This window comes from Delphinus delphis, chromosome 16 (assembly GCF_949987515.2).
Source record: "Delphinus delphis chromosome 16, mDelDel1.2, whole genome shotgun sequence".
NCBI lineage: Eukaryota > Metazoa > Chordata > Mammalia > Artiodactyla > Delphinidae > Delphinus > Delphinus delphis.
Window position 1 is genome coordinate 61776700 of NC_082698.1, and position 21076 is coordinate 61797775.

The window sequence follows — 21076 nt, forward strand, 5'->3', positions numbered from 1 at the left end:
GGACACGGGTTCGTGCCCCGGTCTGGGAGGATCCCACATGCCGCGGAGCGGCTGGGCCCGTGAGCCATGGCCGCTGAGCCTGCGCGTCCGGAGCCTGTGCCCCGCAACAGGAGAGGCCACAGAGGTGAGAGGCCCACGTACCACCAAAAAAAAAAAAAAAAAAAACCCAAAACAATTAAGAAAATGGTAATAGGAACATACGTATCGATAATTACCTTAAACGTGAATGGATAAAATGTCCAACCAAAAGACACAGGCTCACAGAATGGATACAAAAACATGACCCATATATATGCTGTCTACAAGAGACCCACTTCAAACCTAGGGACACATACAGACTGAAAGTGAGAGGATGGAAAAAGATATTCCTTCAAATGGAAATCAAAAGAGAGCTGGAGTAGCAATACTCATATCAGATAAAAGACTTTAAAAAAAAGAACGTTACAAGAGGCAAGGAAGGACACTACATAATGATCAAGGGATCAATCCAAGAAGAAGATATAACAATTATAAATATATATGCACCCAACATAGGAGCACCTCAATACATAAGGTAACTGCTAACAGCTCTAAAAGAGGAAATCTACAGTAACACAATAATAGTGGGGGACTTTAACACCTCACTTACACCAATGGACAGATCATCCAAACAGAAAATTAATAAGGAAACACAAGCTTTAAATGACACAACAGACCAGATAGATTTAACTGATATCTATAGGACATTCCATCCAAAAACAGATTACACTTTCTTCTCAAGTGTACACGGAACATTCTCCAAGACAGATCACATCTTGGGTCACAAATCAAGCCTCAGTAAATTTAAGATAATTGAAATCATATCAAGCATCTTTTCTGACCACAATGCTATGAGATTAGAAATCAATTACAGGGAAAAAAACATAAAAAACACAAACACATGGAGGCTAAACAATACGTTACTAAATAGAATCACTGAAGAAATCAAACAGGAAATCAAAAAATACCTAGAGACAAATTACAACGAAAACATGATGATCCAAAACCTACGGGACCTATGGGATGCAGCAAAAGCAGTTCTAAGAGGGAAAAAGAAACAAGAAAAATCTCAAATAAACAATCTAACCTTACACCTAAAGGAACTAGAGAAAGAAGAACAAATAAAACTCAAAGTTAGTAGAAGGAAAGAAATCATAAAGATCAGAACAGAAATAAATGAAATAGAAACAAAGAAAACAATAGCAAAGATCAATAAAACTAAAAGCTGGTTCTTTGAGAAGATAAACAAAATTGATAAACCATTAGCCAGACTCATCAAGAAAAGGAGGGAGAGGACTCAAATCAATAAAATTAGAAATGAAATAGGAGAAGTTAAAACAGACACAAGAGAAATACAAAGCATCCTACTACAAGCGACTCTATGCCAACAAAATGGACAACCTGGAAGAAATGGACAAATTCTTAGAAAAGCACAACGTTCTGAGACTGAACCAGGAAGAGACAGAAAATATGAACAGGCCAATCACAAACACTGAAATTGAAACTGTGATTAAAAATCTTCCAACAAACAAGAGCCCAGGACCAGATAGCTTCACAGGCGAATTCTGTCAAACATTTAGAGAAGCGCTAACACCCGTCCTTCTCAAACTCTTTCAAAACATTGCAGAGGAAGGAACACTCCCAAACTCATTCTATGAGGCCACCATCACCCTGATACCAAAACCAGACAAAGATAATACAAAAAAATTACAGACCAATATCACTGATGAATATAGATGCAAAAATCCTCAACAAAATACTAGCAAACAGAATCCAACAACATATTAAAAGGATCATACACCATGATCAAGTGGGATTTATCCCAGGGATGCAAGGACTCTTCAATATATGCAAATCAATCAATGTGATACACCATATTAACAAACTGAAGAATAAAAACCATATGATCATCTCAGTAGATGCAGAAAAAGCTTTTAACAAAATTCAACACTCATTTACGATAAAAGCTGTCCAGAAAGTGGGCATAGAGGGAACCTACCTCAACATAATAAAGGCCATATACGACAAACCCACAGCAAACATCATTCTCAATGGTGAAAACCTGAAAGCATCTCCTCTAAGATCAGGAACAAGACAAGGATGTCCATTCTCGCTGCTATTACTCAACATAGTTTTAGAAATCCTAGCCATGGCAATCAGAGAAGAAAAAGAAACAAAGGGAATACAAGTGGAAAAGAAGAAGTAAAACTGTCACTGTTTGCAGATGACATGATACTATACATAGAGAATCCTAAAGATGCCACCAGAAAACTACTAGACCCAATCAATGAATTTGGTAAGGTTGCAGGATACAAAATTAACGCACAGAAATCTCGTGCATTCCTGTACACTAATGATGAAAAATCTGAAAGAGAAATTAAGGAAACACTCTCATATACCATTGCAGCAAAAGGAAAAAAATACCTAGGAGTAAACCTACCTAAGGAGACAAAAGACCTGTATGCAGAAAACTATAAGACACTGATGAAAGAAATTAAAGATGATACCATGTTTTTGGATTGGAAGAGTCAATATTGTGAAAATGACTATACTACCCAAAGCAATCTATAGATTCAATGCAATCCCTGTCAAATTACCAATGGCATTTTTTTACAGAACTAGAACAAAAAATCTTAAAATCTGTATGGAGACACAAAAGACCCCAAATAGCCAAAGCAGTCTTGAGGGAAAAAAACGGAGCTGGAGGAATCAGACTCCCTGACTTCAGACTATACTACAAAGCTACACTAATCAAGACAATAATGGTATGGCACAAAAACAGAACTATAGATCAATGGAACTGGATAGAAAGCCCAGAGATAAATCCATGCACCTATGGTCAACTAATCTATGACAAAGGAGGCAAGGACATACAATGGAGAAAAGACAGTCTCTTCAATAACTGGTGCTGGGAAAACTGGACAGCTACATGTAAAAGAATGAAATTAGAACACTCCCTAATACCATACACAAAAATAAACTCAAAATGGACCTAAATGTTAAGACTGGACACTATAAAAGTCTTAGAGGAAAACATAGTAAGAACACTCTGTGACGTAAATCACAGCAAGATCTTTTTTGATCCACCTCGTAGAGTAATGGAAATAAAAACAAAAATAAACAAATGGGACCTAATGAAACTTAAAAGCTTTTGCAAAGCAACGGAAACTGCAAACAAGATGAAAAGACAACCCTCAGAATGGGAGAAAATATTTGCAAACGAATCAACAGACAAAGGATTAATCTCCAAAATATATAAATAGCTCACGCAGCTCAATATTAAGAAAACAAACAACCTAATCCAAAAATGGGCAGAAGACCTAAATAGACATTTCTCCAAAGAAGACATACAGGTGGCCAAGAAGCACATGAAAAGCTGCTCAACATCACTAATTATTAGAGAAATGCAAATCAAAACTACAATGAGGTATCACCTCACACCAGTTAGAATGGGCAACATCAGAAAATCTACAAACAACAAATGCTGGAGAGGGTGTGGACAAAAGGGAACCCTCTTGCACTGTTGGTGGGAATGTAAATTGATACCGCCGCTATGGAGAACAGTATGGAGGTTCCTTAAAAAACTAAAAATAGAATTAACATATGACCTAGCAATCCCACTACTGGGCATATACCCAGAGAAAACCATAATTCAAAAAGACACATGGGGGCTTCCCTGGTGGCGCAGTGGCTGAGAGTCCGCCTGCCGATGCAGGGGACACGGGTTCGTGCCCCGGTCCGGGAAGATCCCACATGCCGCGGAGCGGCTGGGCCCATGAGCCATGGCCGCTGAGCCTGCACGTCCGGAGCCTGTGCTCCACAACAGGACAGGCCACAACAGTGAGAGGCCCGCGTACTACAAATAAAAAATGAAAAAAAGACACATGCACCCCAATGTTCACTGCAGCACTATTTACAATAGCCAGGCCATGGAAGCAACCTAAATGCCCACCGACAGACAAATGGATAAAGAAGATGTGGTACATATATTCAATGAAATATTACTCAACCATAAAAAGGACCGAAATTGGGTCATTTGTAGAGACGTGGATGGATCTAGAGACTGTCATACAGAGTGAAGTAAGTCAGAAAGAGAAAAACAAATATTGTAATATTAACACATATATGTGGACCTAGAAAAATGGCACAGATGAACCGGTTTGCAGGGCAGACATAGAGACACAGATGGAGAGAACAAACGTATGGACACCAAGGAGGGAAAGTGGTGGCGGTGGGGTGGTGGTGTGATGAATTGGGAGATTGGGATTGACATATATACACTAATATGTATAAAATGGATAACTAATAAGAACCTGCTATATAAAAAAATAAAATTAAACTAAAGAAATAAAATTAATTCAAAATGGATCAAAGACCTCAATGTAAGAGCTAAAACCATAAAATTCTTAGCAGAAAAGCTTCATAACGTTGCATTTAGCAATGACTTCTTGGATATGACACCAAAAGCACAGGAAACAAGAAAAAACAGACAAATTGATTTTCATCAAAATTAAAAATTTTTGCATGAAAGGACACTATCAATAGAGTAAAAAGGCAACCCACCGAACTATCACGTATCTAACAAGGGATTGATATCCAGAATATATAAAGAGTTCCTACAACTCAACAATAACAAAACAACCCAAATCAAAAATGGGCAAAGAATTCAGATAGGAATTTCTCCAAGAAAGATACAAAAATGGCCATAAAACAAATGAAACAATGTTCAACATCACTAGTCGGTGGGGAAATTCAAATCAACACCACAGTGAGATGTCACTTCATACCTACTAGGAAGGCTATTATCAAAAAAAAAACAGAAAACAACAAGTGTTGGCAAGAATGTGGAGGAATTGGAACCCTTGTGCTTTGCTGGCAGGAATGTATATGGTGCAGCTGCTGTGGAAAACAATATGGCAGTTCCTCAAAATTTAAACAGTGAATTACCAGTTGATCCAGTGATTCCACTTCTGGAATTGAAAGCAAAGACTCAAACAGATATGTGTACACCCATGTTCACAGCAGCGCGATTCACAGTAGCCCAAAGGTGAAGACAACGTAAGTGCCCACGGACAGATGAATGGATAAACAAAATGTGGTCGATACTTACAATGGAATGCTACTCAGCCTTTTAAAAATGCAAATTGTGACACATGCTACACTACGGATGAAACTGGATGCTATTATGCTAAGTGCAATAAGCCAGTCACAAAAGGACAAATACTGTATGATTCTCCTCACATGAGGTATATAAAATAGTCAAATTCATAGAGATAGAAAGTGGAATGGTGGCTGCCAGGGGCTGGGGGAGGGGAGATGGGCAGTTAGTGTTTAATGGATAGGGTCAATTTGGCCTAAGGAAAAAGTTCTGGAGATGGTGGTGATGGTTGCACAATAATGTGAATGTACTTAATGCCACAGAGCTGTACACTGCAAAATGGTTAAAATGGTAAATTTTGTGTTATGTACGTTTTACCACAATAAGAAATTAAAAAGAAAAGAATCAGTGAATCAGCCAGAAGAAGGAAGAGAGAAGTGGTCCAGGGCAAGGGAAAAGCACATGCAAAGGCCCAGAAGCTGAAAGCGCTTGGTGAGTTTGAGGAGCTGCATGGAGGCCAGGGTGTCAGGACAGTAGGGAGGGCAGGGAAGGGGCACTGGCCAGGCCGGCCAGGTAGGCAGGAGCCGACCACAACACCGACACCGGGCAGCCACGTGCCAACTCTGAGTTCCACTTGCCCCATGTGTAAGACGGAGACACTGCCACCTACTTACAGGGTGTCAGGGAACATGACATGAGGCACATGAGGTGCAATACATGGATGGCTAAATGTGAGATGTTAGCACTGTCCATCCAGTGCCCTGAGTTGAAATGGGGGTGGGGCGGGGTGGTCCGGGGCCCGGCACCAGGGTCACCAACCGCAGCTGGGTCCCAGGTGCCCGTGAGGTGGTCGTCAGTGTTACCCAGACAAGATGGTGGCCAGGAGCCCAGCAGCAGGGCCAGGAGGAGTGGGGGGGATCCGCCCCCTCTTCTCCAAACACCATCTGCCGGGGCCCAGAGCCAAGCTACCCTGTGCCCTGTTTGCTCATCTGTGAAATGGGGACAGGGAAGGACTGATACGATGAGGTAGAATAAGGTAATGGCCTTAGGAGGAGCTTTGAAGATCTCCCCTCAACCTGCCAGCAAGACTCACCCCTCCCCTCCCCCAGGTGTCCCCTGGAGACCCCACGGGGCATGCTCACCTCAAACTCGCCCTTGGTGAACTTGGCATCGGGCACGCTCACGAGCTCCTCCTCGCCCACCTCAGGGAAGCCCTAAGGGAGGACAGCTGCTGGGACCGGAAGCATGGCTACCAGACCACACCCTCCCCCAGCTCTGCCCACAGCTGGAGCCCGTGCCGGGGGTCTGCCAGCCCACGCGCCGTCTGCCCAGGGCTGATGAGAGGGGGCTCTGGGACCACACCTTCCTGCCACAGCCAGGGTCCCCAGGGACCAAATGCCCACCCTGCCTGGGCAGAGCCCTGTCCTCACACAGGAGGCCACACATACTCGGATGTGCCAGAAGGCTAGCACGGCCACCACCATGGCGGTCGTGGTCCGGCCCTGGCCGCTGAGGCAGCTGAACACGAAGCCGGAACCCGGGTCCTTGGCGAGGGCAGCCTGCAGGGTCCCCAGCAGCCGGTCGAAATCCTGCACAGGGAGACCAAGGTCTGAGTCAGTGGGTACTCCCAGCTGCACAGACTCCCAAGATGGCCCATCCCTCCAAATGGCAACCATGGCAGCTGTCCTGGGAGTGTCTGCCCGGAGCCTGGCTGTGTCAGGCTCACAACCTTGTATGCACATACGCTCAGCTCACTGCAGTACACACAAGACCACGTGCACGTAAACAGCCACACTCCCATGTAACCAGGCACTGGACGTATGAGCAGACACGGGCACACACCTGAGGTTCCTGGTGCCCACCATCTGCCAGGTAGAACAAGCACATTCCTATGTGCTGCGCCCCCGGGGCTGCACGTGGACCCCCCCCCCCCGCCCTACTGCCCACCTGAGGTGGACCCAACCCAGATCCCAGTTTGAGGGCAGTCCCAACCTCAGCCAATCACTGCAGCGTGAGACCACCAGAGGGCAACAAACTACGGGCAGCCAGACCCACAGAGCAAAGTGAGGGGGCCATACAAGCCCCGTCACCACCCGTCTCACAGACAGACAGACACAGGCGCATCACCCAAAGAACTGACACATCACACAGGCACACAGCGACCCCCACACAACACACGCCAGGCACACACACCACACAAACCTTAAAGACCCACAGACCGTACAGACATTCACAGGCATAAACCTACAGATATCACATGCAGACAGAACTCCCTCAGTCACACACAGCATTCCCCAGCACCCTCCTCCACAAACCCCCTACACACACACCACACAGCTCCCCACCAGACACGCTCTCCACGCGTCCCCCAGTAAAGACAAGTGGCACAGCACAGCCTCCATAGACACAAACACACCACACACACTCTCCACAACCACACCCACTCTGAACACAGACATGCTCACCCACCCCACACACACCTACAACACATAATACACACAAACAGGCACGCGCGCACACGCAAACACGAAGCTTGGCAGGCATGTGAATAAACCGCCTAGGCCGACCTGAAACCCTGCAGAACAAGCTCTTAGTCCCTCTGGGGAGCTGTGCCCACAGCCAAGGCCCAGGCCCGAGGGAGGCAGGGGGGGCATCCTCTCCCTCCCCAGAGGCCTCAGCCACGCAGCCCCCTCACCTCCTCGCGGGGGGCACAGAAGTCTGGCATGGGGACGCGGTGGTAGGTAAGGCCGGGGCAGGCCCCGCGGTGCTGGCTGAAGACCTCCTGCGTCGTGAGGCATGTCTGGAACCTGCGGGTCCGTGGGCCCTGGGTGCCTGCGGGAGGCATGCTCAGGTGGGCCTTCAGCTGGGTCTCCAGGTTCTAGGGGAGGGTGGGACGGAGGGCTCAGGCCACGCGGCAGCCCCCAGGCCAGCCCTGAAAGACCAGCACCTCTGCGGCCAGGATAGTCCTGGCTTCCGGGCCCATCCCTCCCCCTTCTCAAGCCTCAAGGTTTATAACCAGACCCGGGGCTGCAAGGGAGTCCTGAGTCAGCCACTCCCTGAGACCGCTCCTCTCGGGGCCTCAGTTTCTTCATCTGTACAAAAGGAGCACAGAAGCTTCTGAAGACCCTTTCAGGCCAAGTCCCCAGAATGCCTCCAAGGCAGGGGTGCGTACAAGGCAGGAGGGCCTCACCTCCACCTGGCTAGGGGCCGTGGGGGGCCCAGGCCATCGCAGGCTGTGGGTGCGCCCGTCACACTCCAGCACAGCCTCCTCTCTCAGGTTGACCCACACGACCTGCTGCAGCTTCCTCTTAGTGTCGGTCAAGTAGGCCAAGATACTCCCCAGGGCCTGGGGGGACAGATGGCCGTCAGTGCAAGAGCTCAAACCCCCTTCTCCTCACCCCGCAAGTGGGCCCCCTGGCTGGTCACCTTGGCACTGGGCTGGGCCGTGCCATAGATGGGCAAACGGGGCACCCGCCGAAAGTTGGCCACGTCCATCTCTCTGACGGTGCTGAGTGCATCCGGGGAGACGAGGTCATCTGCCCCCTGTTGGGAGAGAAGCAAGCCTGGGACCCTCAGCGGCCGACTGAGGTTCAGAACCTGGCCCCAGGTGGGCATGGGGAGTGGGGGGTGAGACCAGCACTTGACAGTTTAGAAAGCACTTTTGCACACTTGGAGCCTCAGAACCACCCTGGCAAGGGCAAGTGCAATGGTGCCCACTCTCCAGATTAGGAAGCTGAGGCTCAAAGATGAGAGGCTGGTGGCAAAGATACCAGAACCAGGTCTCCTGACTCCCAGCCCAGAGTGCTTGGCGTTGAGAATGAGGAGTGGGTACTGGAACGTAGCCAGAGCTGCAAATGCTTCTTAGGGCCTGAGAATGGCCCCATTTTGTTCACAGGAGGATCCCATCACCGCACGGACCATCCACCCTTTGCTTCCTGTGAGGGAAATGCTTAGCCCAACCCCACAGGAACCAAGGCTGTAATCAACCCCGGGGCCAGCCCACACCCACGCCCACTTCCCCAGCCAGCCAGGCACACTCACCAGGGAGCCGGTGGTGATGAGGTCCCCAGGGGCCACAGGCCCCGCTGAGCTTAGTGTCACAGGCAGGCGGTACAGTTCGGGACGGGCACACAGCCAGCGGCTGAAACTGAGGGCAAAAGCCAACGGGTACTGCAGCCCGAGGCAGGGAGAGACGGGAGTTCAGGGTCACATGGCCATCCCAAACTCTCCCTGCCTGCCCTCTGGTCGGGGGACCCCAAGAGATACCCATCACGGCCCAGGGCAGGGATGAGGGGCTGGGGAGAGAGGACCAGCATATCCGAAGCGAGATCCCTCCAGGCCCCGATGCCCTGGCTAAGGGTACAGAGATGGGCCCAGAGGAAAGAGAAGTGGGGCCTCCCTTTGCCTGACCTGCTCGGGGACCATTCCTCTATCTGGGTCTCTCCTTGCCTCTCCCAAACCCGCCTTCCTCTGGAACCAACACACATGTCCCCACTCCCCTCCCCGGCTCCACAGGGGTCCCCATCAACCCCATGCCAGTCACTGGGTGGGGAGTCTGGAGGGGCCCCAGGAGAAAGGGGGATGGGTCCGCTCATCCCCCTACCCCACCTGCTCATGGAGATAGTAGTTAAACAGGACCAGGTAGAAGTATCGCTCCAGGCTCCGCAGCGCCCTCTGCCGGACACCGCGCTGGCTGCCGCTTTCCTGAGAGGAAGGGACCAGGAAGGAGGGCGGGCAGTAAAGATGGGGCTGCTAAGCCACCCATCCCCACACCAGAAGGCAGGAGTTAAGCCTCAGAAATTCCCATTAGACAATCTACCCCCACCCTTCATAACCCTGTTTCGCCAGGTTGGAAGTTCTTCCAACCCTATCCCATTTGCTGTGGTTTATCCATGGCGCAGGAAGAGCTACTGGTGACCCCAGGAGGCACTCCAGCTCTCGGTGAGGCTCTGTGCCCAGAGACAGGCTGGGCCTCGCCGCTTTGCTCCAATGCCACCCACCATGCAGGGTCGCCCACAATCCGTGTTGAAGCAGCAAGTGTATAAACACCCTTCCCTGAACCAGAGGCCCTCGCTTAAGAGCAGCGACCCTCCCCACCCCAGCGTCCTCTGGGCAGGGGGCTGTCACAGAAAATTCCAAGGGTCCCTCTCTTCACCTTCGGATCTCAGGCTTCTCCTGCTAAGTCAGCACCACCTTCTGGAGGGCAAGTGAGATTCGTACAGGCCCGAAAAAAAGGTCATGCCCTTGGATGAAATTTAACCCCATCTTTGGGAATCCAGGCCAGAGGTCAGCAAACTTTTACTTCTATAAAAGGCCAGACAGTAAATTTTCTAGGCTTGTGGGCTACACGATCTGCCTTGCAACAGCTGGACTCTGCCACGGCAGCATAAGAGAGCCAGAGACGGTACATAAATGGATGGGCAAGACCTCGTTCCAACAAAACTTATTTATCAAAACAGGTGGTGGGTTGGATTTGGCCCGTGGGCCATCGTCTGTCAACCCCTAATCTAGACCTTATAAGGGGAAAAATCCTAAATACACAAAAGCCTCATCTTCACGAAGTAGTTCAGTGCGAAGTACTTACTTTGACCCCACTGCGCAACTAGATGGGGCCTGACGATCACAGCAGGTGACGGCCAGGAGGAACACCTGCTCTGCCAGGTGCCCTTCTGAGGCCTTATGACCTGAGCTCACCTAATCGTCACAACAACCCTATGGGGTAGTTATTGTGAGTGGCCTCATTTTACGAGTGGGGAAACTGAGGCACAGAGCAGTGAAGCAGGTTGCCCAGGTCCACACGCCTCTAGGTGGCAGAGCCAGGAACAGAAAGAACTCAGGCAATCGGGCCAGAGCTCTGCTCCTAACCTATCGGGCCAATGATGGCTGAGCCTCACGATGGCTTTGGTTCCACAGCCAGTAAACCTCAACAACGATAAGCAGGTATGACATGGAAGGGACGGGGTTACATGAAATAAGCAGGACATAGACGTGCCCTAGGCAACCTACAAAAGAACATCAGAGATACGAAAACTGAAGGAAGGCAGCCAAAATGCTCACGGCAGCTGGGCTTGGATGACAGGCAGTTTTATTCCTTCTCTGATTTCTCAATTTTCTATGATATAAAATTGCTTTTAAAACACTTTTTTAAGTGTTAAAGAAGAAAAAGACTCTGCGGGCTTTAGATTCTTTCCACGCGCTGTGTGCGAACAAGCCAACCTCCTCTCCCCAGAGCACAGGGACAGGCCCGCTGAGACAGCCCAGAGCCCGTCACTCTTGCAGAATCAGCGGCTGGACCAAACCTTGGCCTTCCCAAAGAACAGCGAGGGTTTTTATTTGCAGGGGGAGCCGGGAGCAGCCTGGGAAGTATCTGGAGCCAGAGGCCCCCAGCACCTTGCCAGCAGCCCCTTCCTCCATCCTGTTTATTCTGCAGCAAGGGGTCCTGGTCAGGGAAAGTAAACTTCCTCTCTTCCTGCAGGCCCAGCTCCCCATCTCCCCTTCCTCTGAAAACTGCTCTGCTCATGGGAGAAGCAGCAATTAGGAAAAGCCAGTCTGAAGGGGGCCAGTCAACAGGCCCAACCAAACAAGGCTGCCGGGCTCAGGCAAAAGCAGCGGCTCTCGGTGCCTCACCTGAGCCGGGGTCTCCGGCGGGCTGCCTTCCAGCTCCCTCCGGTGTTCCAAGACTACTTCCTTCAGGTCATGCAACTCTGCACAGGCGGTGATGGCTCTGTCCACCTGGTGCCAGAGACCAGGGCAGGGAAGAGGGGACGGCAGCAGGGATGGAGCAGGGCCATGGAAAGATGGCAGGAGGTAGAAGAGAAGAGAGGGGGAAGGAGAATGACTGGCCGGGAAGGGAAGGAGCGGGCAGGGGAGGAAGAGGCCCCCCCGTGAGGGGAACGAGTGCCCCTCCACGGCCCCGCCCCCAGCTCCTTGCCCAGCCCCCTCGCTCACCTCCTCCACCATCCTCCTCCCCTGGGGCACCACGTGGAGAAAGCTCTGGACCACCTGGAGCTGCTCCATGGGCAGTGGCTTGGTCTTCGTAGGGGCAGCCCTGACAGGGAGGGGCAGTACCCTCATCAGCACTCCCACAGGCCTGGAGGACACCCCGCTGTCGACACCCTCCCATTCACCTGGCCGATGAGAGGCACCGGACTACATGCTCCAAGTTTTCCTTCCAAATCAGTTGGGGAGACAAGAGGCGTTTGTTCCACTGGGGAAACTGGGGCCCAGAAAGGCCAAGTGACTTTCTCCAGGTCAGCCAGTGAAGTTTGCAGCAAACTGGGAAGTGAACCCCAGCTGCCCAACTTCCAGCTGTAGCTCTGGGCTTCTGACGTGTCCCCGGCAACGTGGGGCAGCCCTGCCCTCCCCTCTCCTTATCCCCACAGTCCCCTGGGGCACTGGGTCCCACGAGCCACTCACTCCGGCCTCGAGGCAGTCCCACTGTGGTGAAGCAGGATGAGGGTGCCCAGAACCATGCCCAGGTTGGTCCTGCCCACGCCCGTCTGGCAGCTGAAGAGGAGAGCAGGGGGAGGCCCGTGGGCCTCTCGGAGCAGCAGCAGGCTGGGGGTCTCCTGGGGAAGGGCCACGAAGAGCAGGTAACAGCGTGACCAGAAGGCCCGCGGCTGAGGACCAAATCGGGGCTGGGGGATCATGACATGGGCCGCCCAGCCCCACGGCCCGATCTGCTCCACCTGCCCCAGGAGCACAGGCCCTGCCTCCTTCCCAGGGCCCTGGAGCTGAGAACTACTCAGAGGGGACAGGGCCACAGTTACTCTGCTGTGAGAGGCAAATTAAATAAGGTGACCTCCCAAGGGGGTTGGGACAGAAACACCGGTACTCAGGAGATATCAGCTGAAGCCTGGAAGGTAAGAATTTTTAGTTCCAATATAGAAATGAGGAACTTGAGGCCTAGAAGTTAGGAGATCTGTCCAGGATCACACAGCAAGTTAGCAGCCAAGCCACAGCCAGAGTCCAGTCCTCCAGATGGTCAGCGCTGGGCTCTGTCATTAGAGAATGTACAAATACACACCCACACCAGACACACACACAGCCCACACACTCACGCCCTCAGCCTTCCTCCAGAAGCCACACCCACCAGGGCATCTCCATGGAGACGGAGCCTTGACACAGACCCACTCTCCAAGCACCTGCCCACCCTCCATGCTCCCAGCACCCCTCTTGCCCCCACTTACCCGGAGGACACTGATAAAGGCATCAAACTGGGCTTCCAGGGGGGCTCCTTGCTCTGGCAGGGGCAGACGGTGGTACCTGCCGGGTGAGGGGGAGCGGCCCATCAGGCAGGCCACACACGCCGGACATCCCCTCACCCCCATATTCCCATGGGAGACACAGGCGTGGGGAACTCAGCCCAACCTGCAGATGGTGAGACTGAGGCCGCAGCTGGAGAGCAGGCCCAGAGAGCACCCACACCCAGCACACTGGGGGCCTGTGCAGGCCCTCGGTACCTGTAGGTGGGCCGCAGGAAGAGAGGCCGCTTGTACACCTCCTGGGTCACGTGCACATCGTCCTCGCCCTTGACGGCCACGGCGTGGGGCTCCCCCCGCAGGTCTTCAGTGTTGTGGTACACGTAGTACTTGTTCTCGCTCAGCTGGGCAAAGTCGTGGATCTAGAGGAGGTCGGGGGTCAGAGGGCCATGATGGACTTTCCTGGCTGAGCTCTGGAGTGCCTAGGCCACACCGAGGCCATGGACAAGCTGCTTTCCCTCCAGGGAGAACTACACACCAGAGGTCCTCTCTGTGCCCTGGGAGCCCTGACGGGACCAGGGTGGCCGCTGGCCCGAGGGCAGCCACCCATGCCTGAGTTGACATGGCCCACACTGGGGCCAGGCTGGAAGGGCTTGGCCCGGTGGGCAGCAGGAATTGGCTAAACCGCCAGACTGAAGGACAGGAGGAAGGTCGGTCAGCTGGGAGCTAGAGGGGAGAAAGCCTGAGCTGCGGCCTCCGTTCCGCCCGGGATGTCCCAGGGGAGGTAGGGGATGCCATGACCCCCACACACTCTTTACACACCTCTGGGCGCATCAACAGCCTCAGAGACCCTGACAAACCTCCCAGCTGTGAAGGAGGAGGACAGAAGAACCTCAGAAACAGAGGTGCATGGAGAGAAGTGACCCAGCCCAGGCCTCACAGCTCACAGGAGGCTGAACTTGTCCTGGGGCTTTCAGTCTAGTGCTCTTTCCCCTCCACCAGACCCTTTTCTAAATAATGGTGCTGAGTTTGGAGGAGAAAAGCAGGGTGGGAAAGGGGCAGAGGCAAGCAGAGCCGAGAAGAGAAGTCCTTCCCCAGGCTGCCCGGGGCCAGCGTTGCAGCAGCCATTCACCCAAGCAGGGCAGAAAAGTGAGCGCGTGTGTGCCAGTGAGAGCAAAGCGGGGCTGGGGCTCAACCCAGCTGTCCAAAGCCTACCAGGGGGGCGGCCTCCCACCTGCACCGCTGGCCCTCACCTCCTTCCGGATGGCCAGCTCCAAGCGCTCCACCTGGACCCCGGGTCCGAGGCCCTGGAGGTTCTCATGAAGACTCTGCTTGTCTCGAGGCGTGTAGGGCACAAAGTCCTCATCAGCACGCAGAAACAGCACGGGCTCCTCCCGCACGCAGAAGATGACGCACTCCTGCCGGGAACCCAAGAAGGAAGGAAGCGTCACCGCTCCCCCACCTCGGGGCCTCCGAGCTAGCCGCTCCCCCTCATCCCGGGCCCATCGCCCCACTCTGCCCCTGCAACCTGAATCCTACCCCAGAAGCAAACCTCAGTCCCAAGGCCACCGGCTCCTGACCCCCCTCCTCTCAGGGCCAAGAGCCCTTGATCTGAATCTCGTGGTGTTAACTCCTGCCCTGGATTAACGTTATCAGTGAATACATCTTTCTCCCTTTGTGGACTACAGGTTCCTTGCGGGTAGAATCGTGTCCTTGTCATTGTCGTGTCCCCACAATTCCTAGCGCAGAGCCCTAGGTAAATCAAGCGCTTGATAAACATCAGCTGAAGAAGCCAATGCCCACCACCACCACGTAATCATGCATTCATTGAGCACCGTACAGACAGAGGGAGATGTGTGGGCAGGCCCCGCCCTGCAGAACTTGCTGGGAAGGTGGGATCCGTGCTCAGCTAACACCCCCTCCCCACTCTGGTTCACTAAGGACTCTCCATCTTAACCCAGGTCAAATCACACTCGGCTGCCTGCCGTAAGCCTGCAATCACAGTGGACACTCATCCTCTGTCCTGGAGACACTCAAAACCCCACCTCCACATCAGGCAGGAGAGAGGAGGCATGTAAAGCAGGCGCGTGGAGTCCAGGGGTCTAGGTTTGTGTCGTGGGACACCACTCAGGGGCTGTGTCACTTATCCTCTCTGGGCCTCAGTTTCCTCCTCTGTAAAATGGGAGAATAACTGCCTCATAGGACTGACATGGGGACGTAAGTGTTAGCTGTGATCATCATCCTGTGGGGTGTATAAGGGGCTTCTGACCTTGGGACTCCCATGTCCACACAGGACACTGCAATAAACATTCACCCAGAATTTCCCAGTCATGCTGACCACAGTGACCATAATGGCACTGAAGGCCTGGCAGGGCCTGGTCCTGGTCACCAGTCACCCTCCTTATGATATGGCCAGGCCCCTCCAGAGCCTCTGAAGTTGCCCCTCCTGGAACCCCTTTCCCCAGATTTGGGGGCTAGCCCCTGCATGGGAAATGGCCATGCTTACCCTGTGTCCGTCCTTCTGGAGTTTCTGAAGCACCCGCCTGAATCCTGAGAGGCTGGGCTGCCCCATGCCGAACACGGTGAGCCCGCCCCGCACCTGCCGGAAGTTGGGGGCCCCACAGCTCTGCAAAGTGCCCAGCACGTCCATCTTCTCTGCAACATCCCGCACCAGGAAGTAGCGGCCCTGGCAGGGGGAGAGCCACAGGGGGTCACTCAGATGACTCAGGGATGTCTTCTACAAACAGGGCTCTGTCCCAGGCCCCAGGGGATAGGGAGCAGGGAGAGGGGGCGGGGGACATGGTCCTCGAGTTGTCTGCTGACTCGTGGAAAAAGTAGACAAAATACATGACTATCCGTGATGCCAGGAGGAGTGTCGTACAGTGTGGGAAAAGGAAAGGCAACTCCTCCTGAGGGGGAATCCAAAAAGGCTTCATGCAGGAAGTGGCATCTGAGCCTGGCCTTGAAGAAGGAGAGCAGGGAGAGGTACTCCAGGGACAAGAAACAGAAGACCAAAGCTGCCTCTAGGGTGGGCCTGCAGCTCCCCGGGCACACAGCAAACATCTCTCCTACCCAGAGGAAGCTCATGGAAAAGGGGCTCGAGTAGGGAGTCACAGCTGGGGCACCAAGAACCAACCAGGAGAAAACTGCTAGCCACTTCCTAGAGGCCTGCGGCTCTGGGAATGGGCAGGTTTCTCCCCTCCCCAGCTGGGGAGGCAGTGACTACAGAGAAAAGAGGAAAACACTACTCAGGGATCAGGTGAAAGCAGGAGGAACCAGAAGACACATTCCTGGGCAAAAAGGAACCATGAGGTCATCTCATCCACCTGTTCACCCATCTACCCGTCCACTGCCACCTCCTACCCGGACCCTCTCTCAACAAATACAGTTTAATCATCATGATTATCATTCATTCATTCATTCACTATTTATTGAGCACCTACATTATACCCAAGCACTGTTCTAGGGCCTGGGGCTACAGCAGTGAACAAGACACATGAAAAGTCATCTGCCCTTGTAGACTTTACTTTCCAGGGGATATTTAAGGCAAAAAAAAAAAAAAGATACAAAGACAGATAGATAGATGTACATGTACATGTACATCTCTCTACATTCCAGAGAAGTCCTGAAACTTCAAAAGAGAATGGGATGGAGAGCCTGCAGGGAGCCGTCTGGGGTCCCAGGTCCTTCAGGCTCCCTTCTCTGTTCTCCCTGGTGCTCCGAGAGAGAGGTGTGGGCAGGCTGGGGGCCAGGCAGGGGACAGATGGGGACAGAAGAGCAGGGGGCTCCACAGGGCAGGAGGAACGGGGCCCAGGAAACCAGGGGGTGAGAGGAAGTGGGATCAGGACCCCAGAGGGTGGGGTGAGGCAGTGAAGCAGAGAAGGGGGACAGTGTGGAAAGCAGGAGGAGATTAGGGAGGGAGCCTGTGAGGAAGGAGGGCAAGAGGGTGGGAGAGGCCGCAAGGGGGAGAGAGGGGCAGGCCCAACCTCACCTGCACCAGGTAGTGCTCTGGGGTGGCATCTGAGAGCCGGCCCAGCGTGTAATGGGCTTTGAGCAGCTCATCGTGGATCTGGAACTCCTCCTTGCAGTTGTACCTGCCAGGGGCAGAATGGAGACTGAGTCAGGCAACCTCCGCGGCCAGTATCCGCTCCACCCTCACCAGGCCTACGGCAGGGCCACCCCGTCCCACCCACGCATTTATGATAGAGGCTGCCCACTGTCCCCCAATAGCCACTCTCTCCTTCTTCCTCAGCTACAGTACCCTGGAATTGTGACTGGGACATCCAGCTGAAGACTACATGTTCCAGCCTCCCTTGCAGCTAGTGTGATCATGTGATTCAGTTTGGGCCAATGGGATGTGAGGAGAAGTGATGTGTGCAACTTCTGGGCCATCCCCTTAAAGAGAAGATGTGTGCCCTCTACCCTTCCCTCCTTCTCCCTGTCTAGCATGCAGAAATGATGGCAGGAAGTAGATGCTGATGATGGTGGGGCAACAAGAGAAGAGGAGCCTGACTGATCATGGAGCAGCCACGTCAGCCTGGAGCACCTCCTGGACTTTTGTGTAGACAGAAGCTTCTGTCTTGTTTAAGACCTCCTTAAACAAGGCTTAACAAGGACCATCCCAGACGGTCCCTCCATCAGATTGTCTCTGAGAACAACCCCACACTGACAACCCCCTAGCACAGTGCAGTGGTTCAGGACCCAGGCTTTGGGGCCACGTGGCCTGGGTATGACTCCAACTCCACCGCTCAGTAACTCCATGGCTTTGGAATTACTTGCTCTATAGCTCCGCTTCCAGTAATTGCAACCTCCTAAGGGCTGCTGTGAGAAGACAATGCGCTAATGAAGTAAGTGCTTAGCCCAGTGCCTCAAAGACTGTGATCATTTAGTAATCTAACTACAATTACTAGCAGTAGTTCTGCCTCCACACAGGGCCATTTCAAACAAAACCCACAGCTTTCTGTAGATGCTAAACCAGGCGGAGCGCTGTGCACTCAAGACCCAACAAGGTTCTGTGCTGATTATAACAATGAATAAGACACAGCCTCCCAGAGCTCATGATCTGGGGTCTGAGCCTCTTTACAAAAGGAAAGGCAGGGTGGGGGAATGACTGGGGTGGGGAGCACTAGACAGGAGTCCACAGACCTGGGCTCCCCGGCCAGCTCTGCCTCCATCACACGGGACCCGTGGCGAGCAAACCCTTCTGCCTCCTGAGACTCAGTTTCTGTGTCAGGATCAGTTTTCACATCTGATCTAATAGCTATCAGATCAGGAGTGAGCAAACCTTTCCTATAAAGGACCAGATAGTAAATACTTTAGGCTTTGTGGGCCACGCAGTCAGCTGCAACTACTCAACTCTGCCGTTGCAGCCTTAAGCGTCTGCTGACAATACGCAAATGAGCGGGAATGGCAGTGTCCCGACGAACACTTATTGAACTCTTATTTACCGAAACAGGAGATGGGCCTGAAGGATATGGTTTGCCAGCCGCTGTACTGGATGATCTTCTAAGGTCCCTTGAACCTCAAACAAGCTACAACCCAAGGATCACTGGGTCACGGCTGGCTCCAGGGAGCACACAGTCTCACTACAGAGGAGTTTTGCAGCAGACCGGTGACTGTCCTGAGCCACACCACGCTTAAATATTTTGAATGTCATCCCCACATATCCTGATAAGGAAACTGAGGCCCCGAGAGGGAAAAGTATCTGCCCACGGTCACGGAGCAGGACAGAGGCAGAGCCAGGCCCAGGACACGAGGTTCCAACACTGTGCTCAAGACCCGAACCTAGTTTTGTCATCTGCTAGTCAAAAGACTATATATCAAGTCCCTTTTTTCTTTTTTTAATAAATTTATTTTCTTTTTTTTTATTGCTGGCTGTGTTGGGTCTTCATTGCTTCGTGCAGACTTTCTCTCCTTGTGGCGAGCGGGGGCTGCTCTTTGTTGTGGTCCGCGGGCTTCTCATTGCGGTGGCTTCTCTTGTTGTGGAGCACAGGCTCCAGGTGCACGGGCTTCAGTAGTTGTGGTACATGGGCTTCAGTACTTGTGGCTCGTGGGCTCTAGAGCGCAGGCTCAGTAGCTGTGGCGCACGGGCTTAGTTGCTCCGCGGCATGTGGGATCTTCCCGGACCAGGACTCGAACCCATGTCCCCTGCATTGGCAGGCAGATTCTTAACCACTGAGCCACCAGGAAAGCCCTCAAGTCCCTTTTATTTAACATCTCTTTTCCTCCCCTTATCATGAGCACAGTAACGTATTATGCCTACAATTTTCCTGTCAGGCCCCAAAGGCAACAGGCCGGATTTATCATTCCCACTCCTCAGGTTTCCTTATACAGAAGGCCCCATCTGCGAACTCTCTGCCAAACATCTCTGCGTGGAACACATTTAATTCTTAGCTCGTCATGTCCCACTTCCTCCATCCTGGAGGGGTCCAGAGGCAGGGAAGCTCGGTGGGCAGATATGATGTAAGACAAGGCTTCCTGACTCACCAGGAGACGCATCCAATGCCCCTTCTGTCTCCCTGGCCTCAGGCTCCCAGCACCCACTCCTTCCCTGGGCCCACATGACGCATGCAGTGTGTCCAGGTCTCTCAAAATATGGGGCCAGAACAAACCCTCAGCCCCCTCTGGGAATGTCCTTGAAGGGCCTAATTAGGAGAGTTGACCAACAGCTTCCAGCTTTTTCAGCCCAAGGCCCTTTAATGGCCCGGTGTTAACCTCAGTTTCGAACCATAATTACAGGTTGTGGGGGGTGAAAAGAATCGACATTTTATGCATCTAAGAATATAAACTTCCTTTGAAAATATCAGCCAAAAATTACTCTCAAAAGGGTGTCCCCCCCTCCCCCAGCCACTCTTCCCTCTCCACACTCCCTGGCACTGTGACATGGCAAGTAATATGGGCTAAGAGACCCGCGACAGACGCTGGCTCTGCCACCCACTTCCTGTGTGACTCCAGACAAACTGCTTAACCTCTCTGGGCCTCAGTATCTTCATCTACGAAAGCAGTTTGGAGACTCTGAAGTGCTGTATGCCACCACCCCTCCAGGCAGCTCCCCCCAGACATGTCTTCCGGGGACACGGTCACACTCGTCCTGCCACTCACGTGATCACGACGGGGGCCACCTTGTTGGGGATGATGGACTTGGCCTTACTGTTGTGCAAGCCCGTGGTCTGGAAGGAGTGGACACTGAGCGAGTGCCGACCATCCATCGTGCCACCGTTCTGGAGGCCCTCAAAGGGGGCGCTGGCTGAGACTGTCTGCTGGGCTGTGCTGGCCGTTGTACCCATAGTCTGCCGGCAGCCTCAGGACCCAAGACCTGTGGGGTAAGAGGTCACGGAGGGGGTAGGAAAAGCCACAGCAGGAAGGGACCCAGCCCACCCACCATCCCTACCCTGTGAACAGATACACAGTCTGAGGCCCATGAGAGGGCCAGCTCACCGTGCAGCTGGAGACAGAGGGTGGGTTTGCTGCCTCCAAGCCGGTGCCCAGCAAAGCACAGGTTCGCGGAGCACCTACTGTGTGCCTGGCCCCCTGCTGCTGCCTTGGGGGAGTTATGGACATGGAGAGTCAAGAAGATGTAGCCCCCTGACCCCTTACAGCTTATACTCCCCTAGTGAAGATAAGACAGTTAGGAAGGGGTTAACCATCTCCATCAGGGCAGGACCTAGGGCTCCAAGTAATTGAGTCAGGCCACATGGAGGCCACGCCCTGTAGACTGGGAGAGGGAGGAGGCCTTCACCAGAGGGACAATCAGAACCAG

At 52.7% G+C, this 21076-nt stretch overlaps 1 protein-coding gene across 6 annotated transcripts in view; it reads right to left on the bottom strand.

Annotated features, from left to right (window-relative positions):
• Nucleotides 1-21076, bottom strand: part of PALD1 (phosphatase domain containing paladin 1) — a 140781-nt gene that overhangs the window by 81141 nt on the left and 38564 nt on the right. For all 6 annotated transcript variants that reach the window (XM_060034850.1, XM_060034851.1, XM_060034849.1 and 3 more), the window contains exons 2-17: nucleotides 20419-20632; nucleotides 17309-17411; nucleotides 15824-16003; nucleotides 14571-14735; nucleotides 13579-13739; nucleotides 13306-13381; nucleotides 12533-12684; nucleotides 12065-12164; nucleotides 11744-11848; nucleotides 9725-9820; nucleotides 9158-9286; nucleotides 8543-8659; nucleotides 8307-8462; nucleotides 7812-7994; nucleotides 6565-6705; nucleotides 6259-6330 (exon numbers count right to left, since the gene is read on the bottom strand). In XM_060034850.1, the coding sequence (XP_059890833.1) occupies nucleotides 6259-6330; nucleotides 6565-6705; nucleotides 7812-7994; nucleotides 8307-8462; nucleotides 8543-8659; nucleotides 9158-9286; nucleotides 9725-9820; nucleotides 11744-11848; nucleotides 12065-12164; nucleotides 12533-12684; nucleotides 13306-13381; nucleotides 13579-13739; nucleotides 14571-14735; nucleotides 15824-16003; nucleotides 17309-17411; nucleotides 20419-20603 (2121 nt within the window). In that variant the 5' untranslated portion in view covers nucleotides 20604-20632. The remainder of the gene's footprint in view (nucleotides 1-6258; nucleotides 6331-6564; nucleotides 6706-7811; nucleotides 7995-8306; nucleotides 8463-8542; nucleotides 8660-9157; nucleotides 9287-9724; nucleotides 9821-11743; nucleotides 11849-12064; nucleotides 12165-12532; nucleotides 12685-13305; nucleotides 13382-13578; nucleotides 13740-14570; nucleotides 14736-15823; nucleotides 16004-17308; nucleotides 17412-20418; nucleotides 20633-21076) is intronic.